At 35.3% G+C, this 10861-nt stretch overlaps 1 protein-coding gene across 1 annotated transcript in view; it reads right to left on the minus strand.

The window, feature by feature from the left end:
- The window catches only part of LOC108757007, a 293512-nt gene extending 283315 nt beyond the window's left edge, over nucleotides 1–10197 (minus strand). Inside the window, exon 1 of the mRNA XM_018501233.1 lies at nucleotides 7057–10197. Coding sequence (XP_018356735.1) covers nucleotides 7057–10197 — 3141 coding nt within the window. The remainder of the gene's footprint in view (nucleotides 1–7056) is intronic.
- Between the last annotated feature and the right edge of the window lie 664 nt (nucleotides 10198–10861).

The following is a 10861-nucleotide window of genomic DNA, read 5'->3' on the forward strand; positions in this document are numbered from 1 at the left end:
ATATATATATATAAATACATATATATACATTTCACTTCTTGCGCAATAGTAGAGAAAATTTACGAGAATTAAAAATTTTGAAAGGCAATCAAGGAAATGGTGAGGATGATTATTATTGAACACGAAAAATAATAGATGTATAGTTAATTATTCTCGCATGAATTGACTTGACCCTGGTTTTGATCAAATTTTAATCCTGATTAATCCATTACGTGCTTCGATGCTCGCGATTACACGTGCTAAGCTACTGTTTCGGACTGTGGTTTTGCAATTGTAATTAGTGTTTTCGTTACACCACTCGTTTCTGGCGATATCGTCGATTTCCCAAGAGCGTACGCAGAAAACAAATTAGCCGGAAAACGCGAAAGATCGTGACCAATGCTAATTGTAATAATTAATACAAGACTAACAAAAAACACATGATATTTTATCATTACGTGCTGATAATGAAACATCTGAAATTTGTCGAATGTAATAATAATGTGTCAATCTGCATGTATGTTTTCAAATGTATGAATAAATTAACTCACAGGATCGTATTTTATATTTCCTGCTTAGCATAATAACCGGAAACATTTTGATCGTATCAATAATGATAATTTATAATAACAATACTAGCAGTAACAATATTAATAATAACATTATATTTGCGGCACTTTTCTGATGATACAATTTTGAAATTTGCTGCAGTTCTTCATTATTTAAATTTTCAATATAACATATAATAAATACACAGATACATACTATTGCTTTATAATTTCTGCATTATTGTTTCACAACATTAAATTGCGTTTCATCAATTGTGATAATATTGATGTAAGCACAAATCGATTTATTTGTTTTGCATATTTTTGACTAAATTTTCGACTGATAATACTATTTAGTGTTCGTTGCACGAGAATATACATTGCACTCGCATTGCAAAATTATCTTGTATTTCATTAATTATTAGTAAATAAATTTAAACAGAAAATTATTATAAAAAAAACTATAAAATTATATTTTTAGTAAATATTTATTCCTTCTATATTTAATTAAATTTTGAAAAACCTGTAATCCAAAAATAAAGTTCAAAGGAAAATAAATCTCGTACATCAAGCATTTCATAGTGTTATTACTTTCTCTTTTACCTCGTACGTAAACCAAGTTTTATCCCTGTATATATGTCGCATTAAATCTGCTTAACTCTCATCCGTAATACTTTTACGTAACGAGCATTTTGTGCTAATGTAGACTCATGTTTCCTGATTCAAACGACAATGAACTGAAAACTAGAATTTCCGTGATATTTGGTCTTACTAGAGATTTTGCAGTTTTTCGATGACAATTTTTTAAAGGTCATTGAAATCGTGTTATGAAGCAAAGAGTTTTAGTACAACGACTGTATTTCTCGTAAAATTGACCATTAGTCATGCACGTGCGCGTTCCGAAATATTGAACATATTAGAATAAAAGAGTACGAGCGTGGCGTACGAGCAGACAGCGCATTGGTCTATCATGCCAGAGGTCCCGGGTTCAATCCCAGTAGAAACCAAAATATTTACGCTCATGTCTCCTCCCGGAAAGGGCCGGCAATCTACCAAAAGTGTCCTTGCCTACCGAAACATCTCTCGAAAAATCCGCCGTTTGGAACCGACATTAAAAACTGTAGATCTTATATACTAATGGCAATTGAATAATCAGCGTGCATATAAGAGAAGTGTAATACAGACCAGAGACCTAATGTAAAAAGAGGAAGAAGAAGAAAGTAAAATCGACACAATATCGAGAAATAAAAAGAAAAAAAGGGGAGGAGAGAGAGAGAAGAGGAAAAAGGAAAGAGGGGGAGAGAGAGAGAGAGAGAGAGAGAGAGAGAGAAAGAAGGGGAAAGAGAGCGAAAGGTGATTAAAAAATAAGAACACATATCGGATCATCATGAATTACGATGAGAATCGAATTATTTGCATAGCCGTTCGTGAAATTGCGCGAAGAAGAAATTTAAGCCAAATCCGTATACACACAGAAACGTTCGATTTTATAATCTGAGATCGGAATAAAATAATTATAGCTAAAAATGTTCTGCCACGGATATGTAGAATAAAAGTATACTTTTCTCTCTTTCATCTCCTCCTCACACACACACATACACACACACACACACACACGCACGAATGATCTTTGTAAATACCTGATGGCACAAATAAACCGAGATCATTTGTCTCAATTTATAAGTACTCCGCTAAGTGGCGATGAAAAGTTACGCTCGGAATTTCGCGAAAACTTCGCTAACGAGTAACTACAGAATTGTAAAAGCTCGCGCAACCGATTGGTATAGCGATCGCGCCCCGGCGAAACAAAAGCACAACAAGACTGATCGCGTAATAGAAACACAAAAATTGGAAGCTAAAATTTAAACAAAAAGGAGTTTGCGGATATTATACACGCTCGTTGGCAAAATTGATGACAACATGATAAACATTTAACAGAACAAAGTTTGACTCTCATCAGAATTTCTATTATATTTGTTTTGTGCGAATAATATACATCGCATGTTCAGGATGTCAGGAAACTCTATGGCCGCGCACAGTACAAAAATACTTTGGTTATTGGGTGACTGTTAGTATCCGAGATTTTTGTGCAAATTCAAATTAAAAAATTTCAACAATTTATCAAGTGCATTGATCTTATTTGATTCTATGCCACGTAGTTTTTCAATTGTATGCTTTTCTATGTTCGAGGAATAGAGTATTTTCAGAACAAAGGTATTAGGATGCAGTCACGGTACTATAATTGTTATACGTGGCTGACACACTTTAAAGTCATGTAATTTAACAATCCACGCTTGTCCCCGATTTTTTTAATCACGAACAGAGAAACAGAGAATACGTGTTAACCAGTTCGTAGGTGCTTATAAAGTCCCGAATAATACTATCGTAAAGGGAAGTACGTTATAAAAGAGATATCGAAGCTTTCAGTTTTACGGGAAAGTTCATTGTCTGTTTTCGATTTTTTCATCCTTTTATCTTTAACATTCTAAACACTATTTTATTCCTGCAACGTTGTTTCATCATTGATATACACGACACGTGAAGTGTCTATTTATATTTAACTCCTAACATTTATATTTAATTAATGACAAACAATTTATATTTAATTAATAGTAAACCGTTGATCATAATACTTCTCCACTTAATTTGATCTTTGATTTAAAAAGTACAAGTTTAAGGCGGGGGAAATAATTTTATCCGTTTTGGTGCGATTAAAGTCTAATAAATTATCATGTTACTGAAATGAAATACTTTTTTCATTCTTCATCAAGAACCTTCTTTTCTTTATTGAATCAATCCCGCATACAAATAATTTATAAATAAATTTTTATATTTTATGTAAATAAATTTCATCGTATTTTAACAATAAAAAATAAAATACATAAACGGCTCAATAGAATTAACAATTCAAATATCCTAAGAATCAAAGGAGGCTTTCTTGAGCTATATATTATTGAGTAATTTATTATTTTAATTTATTATACTTGATTATGAATTGTTTCCGCATATAATATCTACCGTTTTGGTTCAATTATTATATTTTGTTTTTAACAAGAAGAGGAAAATAGGGGAATTGTTAACATCTAAAGGACAAATTAAATAAAATTGATAATTTTTATTTATCAATTGTACGTAAGAAGTCTTTATTTAAAGAAAATACTTTACTTATTTAACCTACAATAATTAACATTCAAATATTATCAATATAAATTATAACTTTTTAAACAAAAATAAAAAAAGCAAAGCCCTTACGGTTCAGAATTATCCACCGCGTGCAATAAAAATGCGACAGAAGTTTTTTTTGTTTAAAATTATAATTTATATTATTAAAAAGATCCTAAAGAGTTTCGTGCACTACTAGTGCACTCTATGGACTACTATTTCGTAAATACTGATTGCACAGTTTTTATACGAAGCAAATGTCACATGACAGTTCTCTATGTCCCTCTCTCTTCCTCTCCCTCTCCCTCTCTCTCCCTCTCCCTCTCCCTCCTCTCCCTCTCCGTTCCTCTCCTTCTCCCTCTCCCTTTCCCTTCCTCTCCCCCTTCCTCCTCTCCCCCAATCCATCGCCCCCTCCCTCCCCTTCCTAACTCTCCCTCTCCCTCTTTCTCTCCCCTCTCTCCCCTCTCCCTCTTTCTCCCTCTCTCTCCCTCTCTCTCCCTCACCCCTTTCTCCCTCTCCCTCTCTCCCTTTCCCTCTCCCTCCCCTCCTCTCTCTCTCTAAAGCGCGATATTAGACTAAGAATGGTAAAGAAGACCTCAATTCTGGAATTTTTTATTGTTGTTATAGAGACCTTCACAGACACGTATTAATACTCGTACTTTAATCCTAGAGAACGCGATTTTCGAATCAATAAAAGATAAAAAAAAGTAATTCATAAACAAAAAATCATATAATTTAATCGGTAACACAGACAACTTTAGAATTCTCTTAATATGAATGTTAATTATTGTAGTTTAAAGCTTATTTTGCTATAAAAACTATAAAAGTAATAAAAAGCTTTTATAAGATTGAAGACTTATATAATTGATAAATAATTGTCAACTTTATTTAACCTTTCCTTTAAGTATTTACTTTAAGTGTTCCATATACTATCTCTTGCACCAAAGACATCGAAAATATAATAATATTTATCTTAAACAGCATATAATACGTTTCACAATCACGTATTATAGTGTGATACTGAGTACATATGAGATTATTGTTGGATACAAGAAATGAAAGATTATAACTACTCTAATATATTGTAATAGTATTATTTGCATTTATCCCGTATTCGCAATTTTCTCACTTTCTCCTAACTGTTCCTTTATTATTTATTTTAAAGAATTGCATTATAGTTAATGATTTCAATGTGTAAAAAAATAATCGAGTAAATGTTTTGTAATAAATATTTCGATAACTGAGTATATTACAATTTTACATGATTTCATAAAAATACATTGGAGTACAAACATATGAGTCTACGTTATTCGACAATTGTAAAACCAGATTTATATGTCAGCGAATGTGAAACGAGTCTGTGTAAATAAATTCCTGGAAGAAATGATTTTTGAAAAGCCCGCTCCTCGATAACGATGCTTTCATAGAATCGAGCTTGGTCGAGAGATGAATGTATCAAACCGTATAGAATTTCCATTCGTTGGTCGAAAGCAGGGAGCACTGACATCCTACACATAGAAGGAGGGTATAGGTGGAATGTTAGATAGAAATGAAGGTATGGAAGGAATTCGATAGAGACAGAATACCTCGACACGCGCATACATACGTCCTCGATATTACCTGAAAAAAAAAATGAGTATCCATTTGCAAACGTGTTAGAATCTCAGAATTATAAACTTGTTTACATTATTAATAAACAATTCAGTAACAGAAATCAATATTGTTATTGCATATTAGTAAATTTTGTTGCAATTTACTTAATCGAGAAAAGTACGAAGAAAAGAAATAAGTATTAACGATGTGTGTGGCAGTATATTATAATTTTATAATAATTCACAGGTGCTAGATAAGACAACTTTTTACAACAGTAATGATCAGAAACATAAATTCTTTTTAATTTCTTATTGTCTAGCTTGCGATTTAAAGCAAAAAATATACATATTTTCATAAATGTCAAAACTTTTCATATATGTGAAATCAATTCACTATAGCAATCTAATTTTATTATACGAGTATATATATAGAATATGTATATATTTATTTATCTATTCTTTTTTATAAAATATTTTTATAAAACAGATATTAAATATATTTCTTCAAAAAAGCTTTTTGTTTGTACTTGAAATAATATCAACATGAAATTGTTTTTTCTCTACATATCATTTCTGTAGTATGCATTTTTTTGCAAATGATTACTCACTAAAGAAAGCAAATGAAAAAGATATAATCAAATGACATCCTAGAACAAGATACATCTATGGATGTGCTATGTCTATTGTCACTGTACGTGCCATTGTTTAATTAATATAATGTAGTCACTTATATTTTAACAGAGGAACAAATTACAATCAGTGCACAAAATATTATATAATGTAACTATTCTAATTAACTTTAATTGTCATTTATTTATATACAATTTAAAATAATAATATTTTTGTCTTTAGTTATATACAAACATAAATTTGTTCTATAAACATATTTTTTTTATTCTATTTAGAAAAGAACTATTATTCTGTACAGTAACACAATCAATAAAAATCTTATTCGTAAATAAGTACTCAATTGCGATTAATAACTAGGTTTACAAAGATGTACATCATATGTATATTATCAATAATGGCTATTATTGATTTATTGAACATGTCTCTGATTTATTTACGTTATTTTTAAATAACTTTTCTTTTATTCACTCTATGAAAATAAAATAACCTTATATTTTTTTATCAACAAGCAGTAACTCAAAAACTAAAAAGAACTGATATGTCCATTTTGCCAATTTATCCAAAATAAGGAAATATAACATTCGCTATTCAATATTTGTGAATGATCGAATAACAATACTGTCAGATGATGCTGGTGAGTTTCATAGTTGTGACAAAAACGTCAAGATTACAAACCAGACACGGGAAATGGAGTGAAAAGTACATAGGACTCGTAACGAAGTTTTCAAAGACAACATCAGATCTGATATCTAACAAGTTTATTCCACTTGACTGCCTCGACAAAAACTGCAAGTGGAGATCTCTATCTTCCACCATCCGTCGTCATCAACTCGCCGCAATCTCTTCAGCCACAAGCCGAGCTTGTGTTCTCCAACATTCTAGATAGTATAAAGAAAGTTTTTGCCGCGCGCGTGAACACACATCCAAACACAAAATTTGCATAAAGATTTTGAATCTAACTACAGCGAGACTACAAACGTTAAAGTGGATTGCTATTTACACTTAGATTAGAATTTGTGATTGCAATTAGCAAATCATGGTTACTCGCTTAATATAAAGTATAAAATAATAAATGTGTAGATTTAAAAAATTTTCGCTTTTGACAATTAGCACAAATAGAAGTATTTCTAATTTTTAAATGTTACCTCGGCTTCTGGTGACTGCACTATCAAGGACGTCCGTGGTGGTTTCTCCGGTGGTATCTTCTTTAGCGTACCAGTAAAGGAGCTAGCAGGTAGACTGGCACTCGTAGTTGAAGCACTCTCGTGGCTCTCGATCTGGCACTGAAGTCGGTGAAACTGGGAAAACGAAGTACGCGACACATCGGCACGATCGAATTGCGGAAGGCATGGTAACGGCATTTGCGACATGTTTGGAATCTGAATGGAATTCGAATCGGAAATGTCATGTTGTACGCGAGACGTCAGTTTCTCGCATACGGACGATTGGCAGGCTTGAAGAGTGGTGTTCTGTGAGTACGTAGTCAGAAGCGTCTGGTGAAGACCATGTACTGGTTGATGAGCTGAGCAAGATTTATCTGATGACTGTTCTTGATTATTTGAAAGAGGATTCGCTTGAACTTGATGGGTATCGCTTGTCAACGGAAGTTGCACAAAATCGCTAGGTATTTTATGAACTTTATCATTCAATTGACTTTGGTTCTGTAAACTTTGGAATCGAGCTTGGAGATCGCTCTGTTGATGCTGAAATTGCGCCACTTTGTCCAGAATCTGATTCTGATTCTGAAGACATTGCAACTTAGCTTGAAGATCGCTCTGCTGACGCTCAAACTGGCTTAGCTTTTCAGAGATTAAATCGAGACTCTGTTGATTCTGTAATTGTTGTTGTTGAGCGTGAAGAGAATCTGATTTCTCACTCTGATTCTCTAATGTATTTTGTAAGCTTTCCATCTGGCTCTTACTATGAGTGAGCAAGTTAGATGAGGAATTATGACTTTTACGGTGACTGTGAATTATATGATCTATTTGATCAATTGGTTTGCTGGTAGTCGACTCGCCAAAATCAGTTACCACAGTTAACATGGCCTTTGTGTCTAATTTTGCTTCGCTGAGGGCTGGGTATTGGTGACAAAGGTTCGGACTAGCTCTCTGCGATGAAGCAGTACTGACTACCGAGCCAAGATTTACTACGGAACCTGTAATAGGTTGCTCGTCAAAATCTTTTCTCGAGAGTTCCATATGTTTTGTCAGATCGGCGCTAACATGTCTTAGATGTCGACGTTGCTCCATTATAGTGCTTTGACTAATATTAGGAAGAGGTTGAAAGGCGGATTGAGACATTCTAGATTCTTTGCGATCATCCGGAGGATGAATTGATCTGATATCCCTTCTTTCCTCTGACGGGTTACGAGAACGAGGACTTGTCGTAAATATTGGACCTTGTATTATGTTTCTTTCATGTTCTTGCCGTTGACGTTGCTCTGCCCAGATTGCTAACTCTTGTCTAGTTTTCTCGAAGTTTTGGCTAACAAAAGAAGGACTTTTCTGTCCAGCACGATCAACAGACGTTTCACGAATCGGCATAAATGGCATAGGCGATCTCCTTACATCCTCCATTCTTTTGCCTTCTAAATTCATAGGTGATCTTCGGTGCTCCTCAAAATAATCCGAGCGTCTATTCTCTGGAGGGATGACATTTCTTTGATTCGGACTCACATTGCCCCATTCGGATTTTCTGTCGGTTCCTATGCTCTTTCTGTTTTCTTGTCTCGTATCAAACGCCATTGGTGATACACGCAGACTCGCATCTAGTCTTCTTTGTTCAGCGGGGAACATTTGATTAGTCTCGATTCTCTTTGCATCTACTACAGTCGCAGGTTTCCTTCCCGACATAATCTCTTGATTACCATCACCAGGAAATGTAAAAGTTATCGTATCGTTACGTCTTTGAAAGCTAGTAGTCACATCGACAGATACAGATTTCCTATGTTCCGATCTGGAGACATATAAACCGCACTCGGTGGCAATTGTATCGACTAGTTTCTCTCTGCCTGGCTGATCACCATTAGTATCCACGTATAAACCATCCTGTCTTGTCCTAGGATTTTGATTAATCGTGGTTAAATATCTTCTATCCGAACCGTCTGGACCGGTTGATGTGCCCGTCACAATAATGGCGCCATCGCTACGATGAATCGAATCCTGTTGAGCAGTCGGGTTTGACTCATATTTCGCTTTTTGTAATGCAGGTACGTCAACGCTAGCAGACTTTCTATGTCCAGGATCATGAGTAGTGATTTTCGAATTGCCACGAGGCGGCACCATCGGTTTTGGTCCTCGGCAAGGTCGCTCCGTCGTCTGGATAGCGATTCCATGGGTCACATTTTGAGCGATTGGTTGAATGATCGGTTGCGTCTGATATTGGCCGATTTCTTGGGAAAATCTCTGTGGATTCGGCGATTGTTGACCGGGATATTGCTGAGCCGGATAGATACCGGAGTGTGGATTGTACGGTACAGCGTTCATGACCGTTTGCGGATATTGACTATAAGGATATTGTGGCTGAGTACTGAATTGAGCGTAACCAGTCGGTGGCTGTGGCACGACTACACCCGAATAATAAGGTGGCTGCGGACTAGCAGATTGCGAAGGTATCTGTGAGCCATGTTGAACCGTTACGTATTGACCCTGTCCAGTGAACATCGGATTGGTTGTACCACTCTGACTATAGAGATTCGGATCACGATAAGTGACATCTCTTGTCACGTAACCAGCTCTATCGGAATATTGCGTTTGCGGATAGATTTGCGACCTGGCCTCAAATTGCCCTCGTATCTGCGGATATTGATTTTGATCATAATCAGGTGCAAACTGCGGTTGCACTTGCACTGGTACCGTCTGAGTGCTGGTTTGAGACATGTGCTGAGTTCTATCCGCGTTGTTTTTGTCTGGAGCATATTGCGGGGGCGGCAGTTGACCCGTTGAAGGATGTTTATCTTCCGGTAATCCTACGGATTGCCTTCTTCCTGACGGATACTGTGCTATCGGATGCGCTAGTTGATGTTGTTGCTGCTGCTGTTGTGAAACCGACTGTGACTGTTGGTCCTGAACTTGCCCAGTAACTGAAGTATGTTGTGCCCTCTCTTGGGTAAACCTCTCGTAATCCATCGTTCGATTTTCGAAACCGTTAGATAAATCCTGTTTTATGATGTCAGTGAGTGGCTCAGCACGACCGTTCTGGCAAGTTGTCTGTTGACTGTCCATTGTTTGTCCAGCTTGGCTCTGTCCTTGAGCGTCGTTCAGTCCACCTGATCCGGACTGCGACATGCTGGTGGCCCCCACCGACGGTCGTCCGCCGATGTAGCCGAGGATTCGCCCCAATCCGCACACTGTGACGATTTAGTGATTGACGTTGCTGAAAAGATCTAACGCTAGTTTGAACGCTGCCAATGCAGTTTTTATGTCTTGCGCTAATTCGATTTGAGGCAGTAAACAATATTTCCGATTTTTTGAAAAATTTTTGTTTTTCTTTTTACAAATTTTTGTTCCTTATTTTTTAAGATATTAGTTATAGAATTATTCGTCTATCGCTTGCAGAAAAAGCGAGGTAGTTATTAATTAATTCTTTAAGAATTATATATTCTGGTTTATTTTTATTCCATAAAATAATAATTTAGAGGTAATTAATGTGTTCATGTACATGTATAGGCTAATAAGAAATAATCGATGAGAGAAAAAAATTGCCAAATCTATTAATATTTTTTGCTATAATTGTTAATTCGCTCGTTTTGCCTTTCTACAACAAAACGAGATTGCAGTGATAAAACATTTCTTTTTCTTGTTTTTTCACGTAATGTTTTCTTGTTCTTTCGTAAATACTTGATGCTTCGAACAGTGTCGTTACATACGGAGTTATCCTCTTTCTTTCAATCTCACTTTGTTCGTTATAAGAATACTTTTCAGGATAGCAGTTTAAAACAGCTCGTTCTTG

The sequence above is a fragment of the Trachymyrmex septentrionalis genome, unplaced genomic scaffold (assembly GCF_001594115.1).
Source record: "Trachymyrmex septentrionalis isolate Tsep2-gDNA-1 unplaced genomic scaffold, Tsep1.0 scaffold131, whole genome shotgun sequence".
NCBI lineage: Eukaryota > Metazoa > Arthropoda > Insecta > Hymenoptera > Formicidae > Trachymyrmex > Trachymyrmex septentrionalis.